The 19,446-nt window shown below is 43.2% G+C and overlaps 1 protein-coding gene across 3 annotated transcripts in view; it reads left to right on the plus strand.

Moving 5' to 3' along the window:
* The window catches only part of ERBB4 (erb-b2 receptor tyrosine kinase 4), a 2,224,949-nt gene that overhangs the window by 1,816,359 nt on the left and 389,144 nt on the right, over positions 1-19,446 (plus strand). For all 3 annotated transcript variants that reach the window (XM_085648582.1, XM_085648584.1, XM_085648585.1), the window contains exon 19: positions 1,395-1,493. In XM_085648582.1, coding sequence (XP_085504708.1) covers positions 1,395-1,493 — 99 coding nt within the window. The remainder of the gene's footprint in view (positions 1-1,394; positions 1,494-19,446) is intronic.

A 19,446-nucleotide genomic window follows, 5' to 3' on the forward strand; every position in this document is an offset into this window, starting at 1 on the left:
GGCGGCCTTCCCCGTGTTCTGTTTTTTAAGCGCCTGTAAGCTGCATGACCCACGTTTTCGTACCAGTTGTCCCTAAAATGTCCTTATTTTTCTGTATTTTTGAATCCGAGGCATGCAACTAAGAAAGCCTGGCCGAGGCCAGTGATGGATTGTGCGTGTTGTGCAACATTGTTATGTTGGTTGATGTGGCCTGAGTTCAGCACTGAAGCTGCCTCAGAGCTTTGACAGGGGAGTGTAAAGATGGGCTCAGGAAGAGGGAATGAGGGGAGAGCTTTGTGATTAGTGGGTGTTCCCTTCTGTGTAGCATCGGGTAATACAGTTCTGCTAAAGTAGCTGTTCATCAACATTCTGGCTAGAGGTGGGCGCGCCACTGAAAGCTTGCGCCTGTAGTCTGGCTCAGCTCGAGGCTCTGTTAGAAACTTCTAGTCCATAACGAGCCGAGCTGTAATGTGGCTACTGCGAGCCACCTGCCCTCTTCCTAGGATGTGGCTTTACGGCCAGAGCCGCCGACTTTGGAACTGGAAGACCAGGTACAGGTCTCAGAATCGACTCAATAGCCTGTTAGTCTGGGCAAATCATTTTAAATCCCTGTGCCTTTAAAAAATGACCGTGACATTGTGTAATGTAACTGGTGCTCGCATAAAACCTTCATTACCTTCAGGTCAAATTTGCGCTGTAGAAAAACACACAAAGATGTAAAAACCAGACGTCAACACAAGTAAAGACAAATATATACCCATTTACTGGCCGATTTGTACAAAGTGAAGCCAGAAAACCCAGGTAAATCGCGGCATTCTCCATTGAATTATGTGATCTTAGACAAATATTTTATTTTACCAAAACTCCTCCTTTTTCTTCATTATCGAGTAAGAAAGCACTTTCAAGAAGGTGAGTTCCGAATACCAGTTGTACAAAACCTATTGTCTTTCATTTGATAAACTATAATGTTGCTCTATAATAATCTGAGCCATGTGCAGGGCTTACATGACAACTGTTGTGACTCTTAGTTTGCCAGTGTTTTATGTACAAAAACTCTCAGTGCAGTGCTCTAATTTGACGTATTAATGACAGCCTCTCTCAAGATACTATTAGATTGAGCTGCATGTGTGGAAATATACCTTTTTTCATGTTTTTTTAAACAAGTATGGAGTGGTATTTACCACTGATATTTGTAGCTACACTCCCATGCATGGTCAAATTCTTGATGCACATAGCCTTGGCTGTAGTGCACAGAGACCCTACACTGCTGCACACAGAGGAAAGACATTAGAGTGAGCATTGGTCACCACTGCAAAGTCTGTAGGAGTATTAAAAAAATATAATTTCTGCTACGATATGCATTTTAGTGAATTCACATCCTTGTTGTAACATGTTCACCTCCTCCTTTGTTTCAGGGTATCTGGGTCCCCGAGGGAGAGACTGTGAAAATTCCTGTCGCTGTTAAGATTCTAAATGAAACCACTGGTCCAAAAGCAAACGCAGAGTTTATGGATGTAAGTCAAAGTTCATTAACCTTTCAGTTTTTTGTGTCATTGTGTTGTGAAGGATCAGATTTTACAGTTGATAAGAGGTATGTTTTTGCTAAGTCCAACAAGTTCAGGTAGATTTTGCTCTTTGAGATAGATGGGAGATGCTTAGGAAGTATGTCTAAGAACCTTTTGTATATAATGTGAATGCCCGGCAGTTATGGTTTTCTGAGCTCCATCAAGCTACCAGAATTTGTGAAAGCTATAGATAGATGAAATAGGAATATATTTAAAATCACAGTATAAGGTTTTATCATATTATAGTAGAAGTGTTATGGCATTGTGGCAAAAATCGCCAACAGATCATTAACGAAAGAGGCACGTCTCTCACACTGGACATCATCTAGCGAGTGTTTATGTATAGAAAAGTATGGGTATGCCTGCACCACAGAAGAACCCCAATGTCTGCCTGGGAGAAACTGTACAAATCCACTTTGCGTTGAACCACCTAGTAGAAATAATAAATTGCAGAAGATGACAAATCTGCAAACCCGAAGTGCTCCATTGTTCCATTAACAAAGCAGGTATGGTGTTTTCGGGCAATAGGCCTTCTTTCTCCTTTTCTCTGGTGATATTTGGCTAGCAATAAACTGTGGCCTTTCATTAATTAACTAGATGTTCTGATGGTGCATTGGTCATGGGAATCACAGATTGAATAGTTTTGTAGTTTGCAGGAGGACTATCATGTTTTATGTTCCACAGTAATCAATACATTACTTGGCATAGTGGTGCTTTACCAATAAAGTATGACTATGCCAACGTGTGGATTCTTGAAGCTAAAACATCTGCTGATGTGGAGAAAACAAAAGTGGGTCATTTGGAGAAAAGAGGGTTTGAAGGATTAGTGGTGAACTGCCTGATTCCAGTGCGAGTTTGACCAGTTGGAATAGTCAGTTGCACACACATTGTGTAGGGAGACCTTTCACAGATAGGGCCTCAAGACTGATCAGGAGCTACAGGCTGAGATGGCTTTGTGAAATCTGTGACTAGATAGCATGAGGACATTTTCATTTTCAACATAGTATTTTGATAAGTTTGTAGTGAAGAAAATCCTTAGGCATGCTGGGGAAAGTCTTGATGGGCATCTAAAAGCCCCTTACAATCCACGTGTGCTCTGCTAGTTCAAGGAGTGCAATGACAAGACAATCTTGTCTCTGTTAAAGACTATGAAGGGGATAGGCTGAAACATTCTGAAAATACACTAGGTATGGAAGTAAACAAAATGGCAGCCCTAAATACGGTTCGTACTGTAATCAAACCTAAATAAAACTACGGCAATGACTATCACACTTCTCTGATTGAGTGTTAAAGAGTGAGTGTCAGTAAATTAGAAGAGATGGTTTTACACCAGTTGGAACTTGAGGGCTCCAAGTTAGAAGTTAGTAAAAATATTTCAATATATTCTACTGAAGATACTAGCTTAGGACAGGAGCTTAGAACATTTCTCTGGAAATGTAGGCTTTAGTTTTTAAATGCTAAGCCGACCAAAAGTATCTTATGTCATGAATAGATTAAATTGTAGATGATTGACACAATTTCATGAACAGATGTTCTGCATGCATTTGCTAAAATTATCCATTACTGTTTTTGTGGAGGAATAATAATAAACTGTATACCAGCTGTGTAGTTATAGCAGAGGTTGCATCGTCGTGTCCTCAAGGATGGAGCCACTTATTTCAGAGTCTTGATGACAGTCCTGATCCCCACGGTAACCTGGAGGGGGTATTTAAAATGCAAACGGAAGGTAAAGACTAAAATGATCCCAGGAACACGTGCAAACGCAATAGATCATTCTAGATTCAAACTAATTAAATCCCTAATTGGGTCATTTAGTAGGTAAGGGCAGAGTGATCCAATGTTTCAAATGTAGGGGTATGCTAGTTGGACTTTGTGGCTTTCTAAAGGTTGACCATCCTGATGGGCTGACAAAGTAAAGAAAAAAAAAATCTATACGTTTTGAAGGGCAAAAATCCAAACAAAGCTTTCTTGCAGGGGAAATCTTCCGCAAAAATAATTGTTGTGAAGACATTATCTTGCAGAAACATTTTTCTGTCACATTTTGTCCTCACTTTTCTTATGTGACGTTTTGTAATTATAGGTAACTGAATGATCTTTGCTAAAATTGCCAGTCAAATTACAATTTTGAACAACACAATCAAAGGTCAATGCGTGGTCTAGAAAGTCTAAAATGCCTTGGATATCTCAGCATGCAAATAATTTAGTTTGTGCCTTGGGATGGCCCGTCCAATAAGTGTTGAGTTTGGGTGTAATGTTCAAATGGTAGAAGAGTGACAAATGGAATGTCTGACGTGTTGCCAGTGCTGAAAAGAATATTTCCCAAAAAACAATTGATGGACAGAATGCAGAACAATGTCATACATTCACCCCAGTACAGAAATCTGGCCCTAAATCCATCGTTTTTTTGCTCACCATACCATTCCAGTTTGCACCCAGTCATATGCAAATCAGTCTTGACCCTGTGCCCAATGGGAACAGTCCAGCCCGAACTGCCAGGCCAGGTCCTCCCTGGACTGGAAACAAGCATCCTGGGACCGGTTTCGGGCTTTCAGCCCTCATCAGCCAGGATAGCTTGACTCCAGTGACATGGAGAGCACGGGACCCATGTCTGGGCATACACGTCCCACTCGGGGTGACAAATGCAAAAAGAACAATTGATTGTCAGAATGCAGACAAATTTCATACATTCACCCCAGTATAGTGATCTGGGCCTAAATCCATTGTTTTTTTGCTCACCATGCCATTCCAGTTTGGACCCAGCCATATGGCGAAGTGAGCTAAAAAACGATGATGGATTCAACCCAGATCTGTGACTGGGGTGAGTGTCTGAAAAGTTTCAGCGCTCCATCCATCATCTCCTTGTGTTTGCTTTGTTTGCTCTAAGTTGGCAGGGTATGCCCAGACGTGGGTCCCTTGCTCACTTTGCCACTGGATTCAAGCTAGCCTGGCTGATGAGGGCTGTTAGCCCAAAACCGGTCCCAGGATGCTTGCTTTCGGTCCAGGGAACACATGGCTTGGCAGTTCGGGCTGACCTGTTCCCATGAGGCACAGGGTCAAGACTGATTTGCATATAGTTGTGTCTGAACTGAGGTGGCGAAGTGAGCTAAAGAACGATGATGGATTCAACCCAGATTTTCAGCGCTCCGTCCATCATCTCCTTGTGTTTGAGAGGAATTCTTCAGCAGATGAACCATTAAACTGACTGTCGGCAGAACCGGCCTTCAGCTAAGAAATGTATTAGCAATATGCAGAAGCGGCTCTATGGCTAGAATAAAGGTGGCTAACGTTTTAGACGTAACTGTGACATCAGCACGTTTACTAATTTCGATGTGCCTTTCCAGCTGGAGAAGGTGGAGACGTGTTTAAGATTGGTGGCTGAATATGAGGCCTCTCAACAAAAATATCCAGTGTTGTGTTATGGCAGATTGTAACTAGCTCAGGAGCAAATATTTGGGAGCACAGTGAAATAACATGAAAAATGGCGTCAAATTTAGATTTGTGTTTTTTTCCCAGAAAATGTCTTTAGAGAAATCACCTTTTAAATTGAAGAATCCCTCTCAAGTGGTGGCCTGCTTAAGAGCAAAGCAAAAGACACAAACATATCTGTTTGGCAGTATTGCACTTCCATGCTGCGACGGTGATCTCATCTCGCACATTCCAGAGAAGACACCATTCATATTGGTCATTGGCAAAGCCACCACCACCTATCTACCGCTCTTTCATTCTTTGACCTTTATCTTGGTAACACCTCACTGGATCACTCATTGCTTATTCCTTCAAATTGCATTGTTCCATAATTCTGCCTTTTGTTACAAAAGACACTTGGTGATCCCACCTTACGTTGCCTTCCTCTGTACCAGCGTAGAGAGAACTCCACACTCACACAATATATTTTCTATGGTACTGGCACTCTCTTTTCATCTGTGCCATGTGAGCCTCATTAGGAAGTCCTTGAACCTGCCCCCGCAACTCTTTCCTCTCAGAATTACTGAGAGGTGGGGCACCGGTAACACCTGGGGGCTGAAGGTATTGGGTTTTATGAGAAATGAGGGCTCTCCTGGGGAATTTGTAATTCTGAACCAGTTCCTTGATCACTCCTTGTTTCTCCATGGTATTTCACCTGGACATGTAGACTGTTTCAGCAGCCGACATGTTTGAGAGGTGTGCACATGCATCTGCAGTCTTCCAGGAGACTCCCATAATTCCTGTCACCAACCTTGAGGTCTAAGTGGGCGGGAACTGTGGGGCACGACGTGCCCATACTTTTTAAAATGTAACTAAAACCGTTGCCCTAATTTTTGTTATAAGACAACTTTCCCGGGTGGTTAATTCCAACAGCTGAGAAGCTTCAGCTGAGGTGGAAGGGAAGGCGTCTGCATATTACTAACATTTGTATTTTGGAAACACTTTTTTAAAATTTTGAACCTAAAGCTAATTACACATTTTGTGGCAGCCTATTTTATGCTGTGTGTAATCTAAGTTTGAAATAATACTGTACGCATTGACAGTGCTTTCTGTCATAGACTGGAACCTCGAAGAACTAAAAATACCCGTCAGTATTCCCTACTGCATCAACCAGGATTCAATACAGTGTTTTTCTGGTTCCACAGACAGACATCTGCATCTGTGGTTGCATTAATATATAGAGGTTTCAGAGCATAAAATAGTGCATTTCACACTGATTAGTTTAACTTGATTGTATTCTTTATTTATGGTGTGCGTTATTTTATATGCAGTTACCTGAAGGCAAAAGAAACAAAATGGTTACAAGATATTTTTTTTCTTTTTAGCTGTGCCTTTGACCCACCCCTACCTTTACTGATCCTGTCCCTATTGCACTCAGGATCACTGTTCCCATACTTTTTTAATGCACTTCCACTGGACCAGAATTAAGAAGTCATGTGTGCTTTCCCTCTTTCTCTTATGACAGAAAAAATGGCGTTGGCCCGTTTCCACGTTTTGTTATCTGAATCAGTGGCGGCCGGCATGGCTGGCGGGTGGCGAGGTCACGCGGCAGGGGAAGGTTTGCTCATGGTGTGAATATATATTAAAAATAAATAAACGTACCTTGCCGCCGGGTCCAGCATCTCTGCTGCTGCCCAACTCGTGGAACAGGAAGCAGGCCCCACTGAACAATCACAATGCTGCAATGCAGCATTGTGATTGGTCAGGGAATCCTGGGTGCTTACCGATCACAGTGCTGTATAGCAGTGTTGCGATTGGTCTGAGTGTCCTGGTTGGACGCTCAACAAGGGAATGGGGGCCTGGGCTTGTTCTCCACACAGGGTGTAATACAGAATGCATGGAGAACAGGGAAACTGCGCATGACTGTTTTGGGTGGCCTGAGAGGACCGACCAAACAGTCATTGCGCACTTAGGTGTGGGCAAACCACTCCTCCCCTGCCCTGCTTCAAGAGTGGGGCATCCCCGCCCGCCCACCCACCCACAAAGCAGCAGGAAGCCTAACATGATAACACCTTAAAGTTGTCATTTTATGTGTCTACTTTGCACTGCTTAAAAGCAGTGGGCTATGCTCCTCCGCCATGGCGGAGGAGCCGCCACTGGAGGAAAGGCTCCTGAGGTGGCATACGGTGAAAGGCATGCTGCTGCAGGCACATGCACCCAGCGGGGACTACAGAAGCTCTTCATAGGCTAATGAGGTTTGGTGAAGAAGGCTGAGCTTTATTAATGGGCGGTTAAGACTGCTACTGGAGAATAATACAGAAGAAAAAATTGAAACAGGCCTGTCAATTTCACATCCCCTTAACACTCACTAATGGAAATGTAATGACTATAATGACATAATGTGTGTTGGTAAATACTGTGACTCCAAGCTGCATCGCGGGGGCCATTGAGCTGAACAGCATCAAAAGTAAAATATCTTTGAACTTTGAAGAGATCCCTCGGTGAACATCACATCGATTGTAATCCAGACGAGCACAAGCCATGCGCTGCTCTCAAAGAAACCAGATATTGGATAATGGAACACATTCACCGAATAGGAATATATTTTTGTAAATAATATTTATAAAAATGTGTGTCAGACACTATTTCTGAATATGATATTCTGACATGGAACTGTTATTGTCCTCATCTGTGGCCTTAACAATGGCTGGTAATTGTATACCGTACAATCAACGTATGGAGACTAATGAGAAAGCACACATTGAGGGGCAAGCAGAGTTAACAGCAGTTATACCTCACAAAATGTGGGCAATAAGCAACTTGACGCCTGTTTCCAGTAAATGCGCCCAATGTTCTTGTTTGATGTGTCTCCCCACGTCACCCTCTCTCTGAACGTCGTCCACAGGATGGCTCAGTGAAGCATGCAGAGATCTGCAGGAAACACGGTAAAATCCCAGTAAGACTGGGTTGGTCTTCCATTCTTCCAAGGTGGGTTTATTGAGAACCAACATACTGGATAATAACAGCAATATTTATCCACTGCTTTTAGAAAATACAGAAGAGTGTTTTGCATTGCAGTTTGAGAACTTGTTATTAATATGAGAATGCAGATACAAGTTAATTCAAGCATTCTTAGTCCCCTTGTTAATGGAGCCCGTCTCTTCATGGCATTAACATAGACTGTTCGATTTTACTGAAATTCGATCTGGAATCTTCTTACCTAGAGGGGCTTAGTCTCTTGTAGTGTCATTCACATATTTATTCCGCCCACTACAGTATGACATACAGGGTTATGGGCCAGCCTACGACAGTCATTTCCTAATTTCACTGTGAGAGACGGCATGTTGCTCTTTTACAAGCAACGCATCCACAAAGTGGTTCCCTTCAGTGCCAGGAATTACTATGGCAATGTGGGTTTTTTTCTCACCAATAAACCTTTTTTGCTTTTAGCCAATGGTTATTTGCAGGTTGGTTGGACCACATATATCATCAACAATAGAGTTTTACAAAAACCAATGCAAAGAAAAACAAGCATCGGCAAAACCAAAATGTAAGCATCCAACGCAAGCCTATTGACTTTGCCAGTGCTTGTTGTGAAATTCCTTTTATGCTCCCATTCCCTTCTCCTATGTTCATTTCCAAACCCCTATTGTGTCTTCTAGTTTTATTTTAGAGTTTTATATAGTGCGAACTAGAGCCGAGGATATCAGGTATCAGAGTTGTAGTTCTAGTACTAGCCACCTCAAGAATGCATATTAGTTTACCATCTTTGTTTCCTTTAGAAATGTGAATACCTGCCATTCCTCCCCACTTTTTAGGTCTCGCCTGAGCCAGCGCGCATGCGCTTCTCTTTGAGGCTTCTAGTAAGGACTTTTAACTCGGAGCACACGCTTATACGTGTGCTTTTGTTTTGCTCACACGCTATTGGCCTTTGCGTACGTCTTTCTAAGAAAGACAGCACGCAATTGGCCAAAGACGGGTGCATGTTCCGCCTTCTCTCTCCCCTAGCCAAGGGAGCTCGGGAGCGAGCAGCAGCGCGGTCGGGTGCCAGCTGCATACCTGACATTCCTTGCAGCGCGCGTGCACCGCGCTTGTTTGAGGCATGTGACTCATTTAGCTCCTTGTCCTTCCGCTGGGGAAGAAAACTCCTTTTCAGATCCGGAAACATAAGCATTACTGCAAAGCTGGTAAACAATTAGGGTGATAGCTCAGTGGGTTAAGCACCTGTAAACAGCATCTGCGCGCACCTCTGAAATCACCGGTGTGAATTTCTGCGGGAACAAATCTGCCTTTCAGGATTCTGAGATTCTGGACAAAATGATTAATAGACTCTCTTCAAGCGTGACGTGTTCTCTATAAAAGGTTAAATACTTCTCTGAAATCTTTGAAGCCACTTGCGGAAAAACTTCGCTACACACAGAAGGAGATATTGCGGAAAATTGGGGCTACATGCAGTGTGGCCGGACTTTGGGTAAATCTAGCAAACCCTGAGCAAGGACTTATGGAAATGTGGTGGCCTCTGCACAAATTTGTATGGGAAATGTATTGATTGGGTGGGCAACATTGATGTCCTCCAAGCAGCCAGTCTGAGAATATTCTGCTAAAACTCGAATAAGTACTTAGCCTGTGATGGGTCCAAGCTGGAAACGCAATGGAGGAGATTTCAGCAGCAGGCGCGTTATCCTGTCGACCTATCCGACCAGGCGGGGTGATAAAGCCTGTATAAATCGAAGGCTTCACAAAATAGAGCAGTTTTTTGAGTTGTTATGCATAGCCTAAAAGTATAGCAAAATGGCAAATAATTTCATTTGTGCATAGTGTTGGCTTTCAGGGGAAGTTCTGCTAGTGATGAAATAATACTGGTAGTGGGTATCTGGTTAATTGTTCTCCTTTTTTGCAGTTTTTGTGTAGCGCAAATTCGGCCCAAGGCCATTGGAATTGCTTTACAGAGGCACCGGTTACACTACACAATTCAGGTGAATTTTATTTTAGGCACGGAGATGTTAAGTGATTTGCAGTAGATGTTGAGCAGGCGCTGAGATTCGACACTGGTTCTCCAAGTAGAAAGTCGAGAGCTCCGGCCATAATGCCACACCCTCTCCCTCACTTATGCGGCTCTGTGCCCCGCCTGGACCATGGGTGATGTCTAATCCCATGTGCAGGACTTTAAGTGGGATGAAAAAACTGGGGGGGTCTCTCAAAGGGGCGTGGTCATTGTATTTAAGGGCGTGGCTTAAAAACATGTAAGCTAAAAATCTGTGTTTAGCACAGTGTGCAGCCTGACTTGTATTTTGCTGTTCCTGTCATTGCATACAGATATATGATACAACAAGTCACATCATACCTACAAGTCATGACTATTTACTTTGTCAATGGTTGCGAGTTGCATAAAATAAATAAGCAGCAACTATGGCTTGTATATAATATTGAAAACACTTCCAGTTAAAGCCCTGGTGGTGACACCACGACAATGTTGCTGCTTGAATAAAAGAGAAGGGAAATCCAGAGAGAAAATGACTCTCTTTAAAGGATTTCCCTTCCCCTACAACGCTCACCACGCGCACAATGTGCCTGCTGTCACTGCAGTCTGGGGAAAAAAAACGGACCGCCTGTGCCAGGGCATAAAACAGAGCCCGATAGAGACCCGTTTCGAGGCCCCCTTAAAAAACACTGCCGGTGCTCAGTCCCGGTGAGACCCGGCCCACTTAAAGCCCTGCCAATGTGCATTAGTTCTTGAGGGAAGGCCTCTGTAAGCCACGCTCCCAGGCCACCCCTGCGCTAAGGTGTCACAGGGGCGACAGTGGCGAACATTTTAACAAAAGTTTGTGGTCACTGTTTTAGAGATCCATGAGGGCCTTTCTCGATTGGGCCACTGTACTTCAAAGGCATTGCCCTAATGCTCAGCCAGTAACAGGAAGTGATTCATGCTGACAGAGGTGAGGCATCCGGGCCGGGGACCGCAGCCTGATTACTTCACAAGAGCATTATCATGGAAAAGCATCTCATTCTAGGATTGAGATGTCCATTCTCACCAGCTTTCGTAGATTGAACCCACGTGCAGTGGGGGCTGCTTTAACATAAAAGTGGTGAGGCAGTACAAGGGGAAGCGGGAGGCAGTGCTGGGGGGGGAGAAAAATTAATAAATAAAAAGGACACTTACCTGCCGGCATCAGAAGGCTTTCGCACAGGCTGATTAGTCATCTTTTAGTTGCTTATTGCTTTATTTGGGTGTTAAATTGGTACTAAGTAAGGGGAACTCTTTTCTCAGATGCTGTTACCAGGTGTGACAAGCATTGGCATAGCCAATAGGTCTGGCCTTTGGGACCTTATATATGTTTAGCCATGCAACAGTTGATGTTTTTGCACCAAGGAGCTTGTGCTGGCTAACTAAACACTTATAAGGTCCCAAAGGCGAGACCTATTGGCTATGCCAACGCTTGTTTTTCTTGCAGTGTCTGTTTGAATCCTTGAGCCTTTCCTTGAACTTGCCATAAGACATCCATTGTTTCCAGTGGCCCATCTAGGGGCACTCTCTTACTTTTTGTTCATTTATTTGTGTTGATGAAACCTAACTTAGCACAGTACTGCGCATTTATCTTTTCGTTTGAAGGCAGCTTGTTGCACTGCAGCTGTTCCACAGTAACAGCGCTATATGAACCCATCGCCGCTGCTCCTCAGTGGTGACTTTAAGGGCTGTACCATGTCAGTTGCAGGTATTGAGCAACGGAGGGGTTGGATTAGTCTTGAAATCTATGCATAGAAGCAGGGATTTCTTCACAAGAGGGCATGTATTTCGTTGGCCGCCATTTCTGAGTGTATGCACACTAGCTTCATGGATGGAGCTGAAAACCTCACAGCACCTGGAAATGCATCTAGAGATGGAAGAGGAACTGCAGTTGATGTAAAGTATCAGGAATAAAATGAAGAGTTGAGTAAATCACAGATTCAAAATAACAGGAAGATGCCATATTTGAAGCCACAAAGGTAAAGTCATGTGCCCTCATTGGAAGTGGCCCAGAAAGTGGCTCAGGCCCACTCCCCCCTTTAGTTACTGATATCAGGATGGAAATTCAGGCCATTACAAGTTCGACCCTCAGTGTGTACTTGGAAATGAGGACCATCCAGGGGATCTACAACTCTGGGTCTGATTCCCTGGTAAATCCTCATTTGCCTCCAGATTTTCATATTTAGATTTTGGCTCCTTTGACCAGCGTAATCCTCCATGTGAAGATAAGGAGACCCGCAGAAACACCACTGATCTCAAAATTGTGAAGGGGCTGGAAACTGATGTTAATGGCTCATCGGGTTTAAGAGGCCACTCGTGATGGGGTCCTTCGAGTCCAGAATGAAGAAACTTTGTAATCAGTCCTTGTTAAATATAAAGAATGAGACTCCAGACGCAAAACCCTCCACAACGCATAAGACTACCTCTCCTTAGTGTAATCTGACTGATTTTAGGAATCTTCAGGCATGCCTCAAAGAAAAGTGCACTTTGTGCTTGGGAAGCACAATGGAAACGTACTACAGGGTCTTTCTGTTGTGTTTGTTCTTCTTGATCACTGCCTTACTAGATTATAAGCCAGTAAGGCACTTGTTGTCAAGGAGGTAGTCACAAAAATAAAATAGACCCCACTTTCAACCATATAGCAAACTGCCCTAAGCAAGCCCAGCAGTCATTCAGAAGCTTATTTCTCACTCCAGTTCCTTCTTTGCTCATCCTTCTTTCAGCCTTTTCTCCCTTTTCTTACCTTCCCTCCAGCCTACTGTATTTTTCAACTTTCTTTCCCTTCTTCTTCCGCTCCATCTTCCTGTCATTTTTTCATAATTCCATCAATTTTCTATACATCCATCCTTCTGTCCCCATCCTGTTCTCCTTTCTTCCTCCTTCGTTCTCTCCATCAGCCATCATTTTCGTCATCTAGCTTCCCTTCTTTGTTATGTACATTTACCTATTTATTCTTCTCAGTCTATTCATATACCCTTCCATCTATCCTCACCCTCATCTTTCTCCTCTCTATCCTTCTCAAAATCTAGCCATCTTTCCATCCAACTCTGTATCCGTGCATCACTCTATACACCCTCTCTCCATTCTTCTCTATATGCATCAATAATTCCAACCAGTCGTACATCTCTTTCTCTATCCTTTTCCCTAAATCGATTTATCCTCACTCCAACCTTCTTTAGATCCATCACTCTTCTCAACCACCCATCCATCTATTCATCCATCTCCCCATCCATCCTCTCTCTATCTTTCCCTAAATGCATCCATGCTTCCATACGCCCATCTAAACCATTCTCACTCCTTCCTTTTGTTGCCCCACCCCACACCTGCATTAACTAGTCTCTTGCAGAAGTATGTATAAGCTTATGTTTAGAGACCGGTGTCTCTGACAAAGTAACAAAAGCTGCAAATAATATAAGTGCTTCATGTTACACAGAACTATTCAGTGGCACTCACCACCGCTGAAGCTGCTAAAGTGGGAGGTACACGATGCCCCTAAAAGTTTTTTACTTTGAGTTGCACAGACACCTTAGCAGACATTAACTGTACTGTCTGACTGTTCACATCCCTTTGTGCATTATCCAGGAATGGGACTCTTTACAGCTTCATGTATGGTATTGTTGTGCTAACCATCTTCAAACACCCAGTGGCACTGCCATAGGTCTGCAGTAAGCTAATTTGGACCCAGTGCCGCTCCAACTATAAGTGCGCTGGTTCTGCAAAAAAGCAAAGCAAAAAAGGTACAAACACCTCCCAAGACGATTGCAGTAAAATCTTCTAGAAACCATAACCTAAGCACTATTTGAGGCTGCCCTTGTAGAGCGGCGGTCAGATACACCAACCAGGTTCTTCCTGTTCAAAGATTTTACTTTCCGACTTAGTCTTTTAAGTCCCAAGCCACCACATTAGCACACGTCTAAAGACCTCATAGGAGGCACTTAGAAACTCACAAGAAGTAAAGTAGAGGCCAACAGCAGGGTCCAGCCCAGGTTCAGTTGTCACTGGTCTGCTGGGTACGGGGAACAGCCATTACAACGCGGTTATTACCACGCTGTGCAGTTACATCGCATGCGTTACAACGCATGCGATGTTACAACGCTATGCCATTAGAACGCAAGTCTGTACATCGACTTGCGCTAGATGGCGTGCTAACATTACAAATAGTGTAGTTTACTATCCCAACACCTTCCCTACTGTTAAGTGGACTGGAGTTGGAATAGTAAATTACACTTTTTTAATGTCAGCACGCCATCTAGCGCAAGTCGATGTAAAGACTTGCGTTCTAATGGCATAGCGTTGTAACATCGCATGCGTTGTAACGCATGCGATGTAACTGCACGCGTGGTAAAAACCCGCGTTGTAATATCATACATCCGCTGGGTACTCTCGGAAAAAGGCCTCTTTCAGCATGTTATCTCCCTGTAGCCACACAGGAGATCAGCCTTATGACCCTTGGACTAAAATTATTTGTCTCAGGTACAAAAGGCAGCAGGTCAAGTGCTTCAGGTCTCCTCTCGGGTCACAGACAGCATGTCCAGTCCTTTTCTGATCTTCCACAGGTCAATAAAGTGTTCTGAAGTGGATCCCTTGGAGGTGCCAATATTGTTTGTGCCTGGCACTAGCTAGTGGGTGGGAATTACTTCTGGGTACACCTTAACAAATGCAGTCAAAGTTGCCAGGGGTAACTCTCCCTACTTTGCAGCAATTCCTGTTTGCCACACTGAAAATAGGCCAAAACATGTGGGTAAGGGTATTTTCAAGCTGCCAAAATTCTTCAGCAATACTAAACCTGGGCTCTGAGGGCTGTGAGTGTGTGAAGGGAGTGTACTATGGTTATCCTAGTGACCTGTCACATCCAAACACTAAAACACAGTTTGAAGCAGACACTGTGCCCACAACAAACCCAGAGACAGAAGTCTGGTAAAACAATAGCAGGGTCCTTCAGCAACCAGACTGGAGATCCACAAGAATTGTTGTTTCGAGTGTGTCCTAAGTGTTACATGTGGCTCAACAGACTTGTCAAGCGGATGCTGAGAGCCCCACCCTTTATATTCTGTGAAGTTCAGAAGAGTCATCTCTGGTCATTCGGGTCAGCCTATCGTTTACTTTGGCAGGAATTTGACTTCTTTTTTTACACCTAGTTAAGGCTGAGCACAGGCTGTGAGCTGGCAGAGGCTTCTGCTAATTAGTCTTCTGACAGTTCAGGCAGGCGATACAGCACTTTGCACCGTGCATATTTCTGGTACCGGCTGCACGGAAGCAGATGAATCTTTAATTCCAACCAAGGCTAACATAACATTCACTACATTTTAATAACATGAAGCACATTTGGTCCCACAACAATTATAGAGAATATTGTATTTGCAAACCATAAAGATTTATTAAAGATTAGCAAAGTTATAATTTCAAATCATCACGTTAGTTGTAAATCAATAGCCAATACATAGAGGCATTAGTCTATTCAAATTTATAAATGCAAAGACGATTCAGTTTCACGTGAAGGGAAAACCCTACTCCACTAAGCGAAAAATAGTCCTGTGGACTACAAGGCCTAGAAATGGGTGAATTATTAATATTTAAAAGAAAGGTTTTTACCTTTCGCAAGGGTGTATTTTGAGAGGTTACACCCCATTTTGCAGTGTTACATTCAGGCTGCAATGGTAGACCTGAAGCTATGTTTACACTGCCACTGACGCGGATGGTACAGTAGGTTTTGCAGTCCACTATTGACATTTTACTTCCAGGCCCTGGGTACATTTTGTACCATATACTAGGGACTTACTAGGGACTTATATGCAAATTAAATATGCCAATTAGGACTATGCCAGTTTGGCAGTGTTTAAAGGGGCAGTACGGGCAGGGGTAAAGTCCATAGAGTTCTAAAACCTACAATGACTGTAATCAGGAGAGTAGACGCAAACTGATTGAAATGAGATTTTGCACAGCAAAAATCCACCTGCTCTTACCAACTTCGTTCGGGCCTTGCTCTCTGGGCTGCTCAGGGAAGTTCCCCACAGGACGCATCCTCTTCCTTCAGGCTGTTGTTCGTTTTGCTAACTTTGCTCGGCACTTTTCCCCGTGCACGCGCCCTTCCCAGAATGCAAATGTTCCATTATCCTTTGAGAACATAATTAGCAGTCACAGGTGGAAGTCTTCCATGCCAGGTTCGCTGATGTTGCCTGCTCTCTGCAGAGATGGAGCCCGAGTGATGCCGGTCAGCTCATACTGAGCCGGCTGCTATTAATAGCAGGCCAGGCTATTTAGCTGGGCGGGAAAGTTAACTTGGGGAACATTTCACCCTGACAAGAGGAACAGTTATTGATAGAGATACATTTGCGCACCCTCATTTGTTTTCCCAGGGAGAGGGGGACAAAGGGAATTGATCTTCTTGTACAGTTTCATAATTAAGATCGAGGGTAGTGTTTGATATGGCCAAAACTCATTACTTGGAACTGTTTATTGAAATAGTAAATTGTTTATGCAATGGTCTATAACCTTGTGATGCTTGACTAAATCAAACTGACTACCCACATGCTATCACATGTCTCCAATCTGTCCTGTTGGTCACATCTTCTGCTCTGCCCATTGTCAATCTGTTCATCCATCTTGTTTTTGTAGAATGTATCCATCAGTCTGTTCCTTTATGGTACCTATTCTGCTTTAATATCAATGTTTTATTTATGTATTTTAGAGTATTACAAAGCACTGCATGTCACCCTTCAGATATTTCAGAATACTGCAGGTGACTAAGGGCCAGGATATTCACTCGATGAAGAGAGCTAGAGTCCTTTCGGCACCACAGTGGCCCAGTCCAATATCCTTCAGTTGCTTTTCTCACTTGCTCAGTTGCTTTCTTTCCTTTTTTTGGGAATTTGTATCTTAACAGTTCATTTTTCAAGCCTTTTCAGAACCTCATTCAGTTTAGCTCCATCCCCGATCTCAAATTTAATGCTGTCCGCAGTCAGAGACCCTGGATTCCCTGCAATCTCCCTCCATGGTTTGTCCTTTTGTAAAATTGTCTGCTATGGTATTCCTGTTAGTAAGTGCAAGTTTCTGTTCGATCCTGGGCTTTCTCCTAGTAGACCTTGTGGTCAGTACAGAGTAATGTGAATTCAATTCTTTCATCCACTGGGAGCCAGTGTGGGACTTTCAAAGAAGAGTTGACGTCTTTGCGTGTTTGCGGGTTCATGAACAATCTGGCAGTCTGATTTTGGAGCCTTTTCAACCTGTCATTGGGCTTCTTTGTGAGTGCGATGTATATGATGCTGCAGGAGTCCAGGCATGCATTATCAGTGCTCTCCTTAATCCTACTGGATGATCGGGCTGAGTAACAAAGGAGATGGAAATCTGCAGACTGATGCCCTTGGCGACCTTGTTCACTTGGACGACAAATGACGTCTCTCCAACTCTAAAATTTTGTATTTTCGGTGTGGTGCATGGTACCAAGGAAAGGAAGCTTTCATGTCCCAGACAGGCGGTGTTGGCAGTCTAGTTGACTGGTGTGTTTTCAAACTGGAAATTAATTTCAGTGCTGTCACCATGTCTGCCTGGTGGAACACACAGAGCGGTGCCAGAGGCTGCACTTGGACATCAAAAGCAGGCAGAATAAGGAGAACCCCAGTGATACTGCACGTTACAGTATATGACGATTTTATAAGAATGTCAAGAAGCAAGAGTGGCCCCAAAAAAAGACCACCATCTTGACAGATTTCAGGATCGTTCAGGTCAAATTTCTTCAGAGAGTATACATCACATACCTGAATATCTGTGCCTTAGCAAAATAGACTTCCCAGATGGCCTCAGATGTAACAGAGAAACTGGGGATTTTCTACACACAGTGTTGTCCTGCTCCGAGATGCGTCTGTTCTGGAAGGGGGTGCTACATAAGCTCGGTGAAACCATGCACTGGCAGCTTATCACGACGCCTCACTGTACCCTGCCATACACAATCTTAAACAGAGACAGTCACAGATATAGACTGATCTACTCGGGACTTGTAGCCAGAAAGAAGGCTTTGAAAGGACTCACGATAATACTGATCCACCAGACCTCAAAGGCTGGGAAAGGGCATTGGCCCACTGCATGATATTCGGAATACCAAAATACAAAGCTTGGAGCTGTCCACACAAGTATTCCAGAGTTTGGAGAGATTGGATGGAATCCAGAGGCATAGTACCAGAGCTGAGGAAGTCCTGGCGAGCGAACTGGATTAATATGGGGAAAATGGGGAGATAGAAAAGATCAATAGAAGACTACTGCATGTACGGTGTAATGTGGTTATTTTCCTCTAGATTCATACCATATGGAGATGCAAAGAAATTATGTCTAAATGTATGCAAATCAAAAAATATGTTTATAAGAACTTATGTACTGTGTGAGATTAAAAATTTAATAAATGTGTTTTATTAAAGAAAAGGATTATGAGAGTTGAGTTTCTGTTATCTTCTAGGAACTAGTTGCCTGCTGATTTTCTAGGGCATTTACAGTTCCCGTGTCTGGTCTGAATGCTGACTGAGAGTAATCATGCATGATGTAGATTAGTTCCAGGTGCCCTTACAGCTTTCTTGTAGTCTTCTTTTCCATTACCATGTTGGGTTAGGGTAAGTTGGAAACAGGACTTTAGTTAGGCAGGCTCTTTGGATCTGCTAAAGTTTTTTTCAAGAGAAGAGTATTGAAGGCATGTGTCAGAGTATTCATGAAAAATGAAGCATTTATCATTGACGCAATGTCCATTTTGATCAGGCAGTAGTTACTCTATAGAGGCCATTGTGGAAGGTTTTGCACAGGTTTGATTTTTTTGAGTCAGAGTTAACATTTCTACTTTGGTGATTGAATGGAATAAGTTAAAGGTGCGTTGAGATGGGGGGGGGCTTAGCAATGGGGGCGTAAGGTGATGGTTCTATGCTGTTGACAATTCCGTTATGCATTTTGTTTTGATTTTGCGTTTGAAAAACATTAGGAGATCTATGCATCTAGGTGAGTCACACATTGAGAAATTTAAGGGTGATTCGTTAGCCATCTTATTGTGCATGTTAAAAAAAACTCCTTTGATTGGTTTGCGGCATCACTGCTGTATTTGGCAATGTAGGTCTTGTTGTCTCTTTAACCGCTGTCCCGTAGCACCTACTGTGTCATGCAATTAGTCTTGTCTTTGTTACTTATTTATGCCTCTAACATTTAAGGTTTGGGCCGACTCTTTTAATTTCCTCCAAGAATTTTATGGATTATTTGTTTGTGAACTTGATTGTTGAGAATTCTAGACAGAGATATTTCAGTATGGTTTAAGGACCATTTGCTTATGGAACTTTACCTTTTGCTGTGCTGTAGGTTGTATGACAGTTACCCGTGTTGATAATTTTATAACACCTGACCACACGTTTCCTGGGGTCTGACCATTTTAAGGGGTGCTGTGATAAAGCACTTCTGAGAAGTGAAAGGACACAAGAGAATGATTTGACCATGACAGTAGTGGCACAGATGTTTGATGGCTTCTAT

This window comes from Triturus cristatus, chromosome 3_2 (genome assembly GCF_964204655.1).
Source record: "Triturus cristatus chromosome 3_2, aTriCri1.1, whole genome shotgun sequence".
NCBI lineage: Eukaryota > Metazoa > Chordata > Amphibia > Caudata > Salamandridae > Triturus > Triturus cristatus.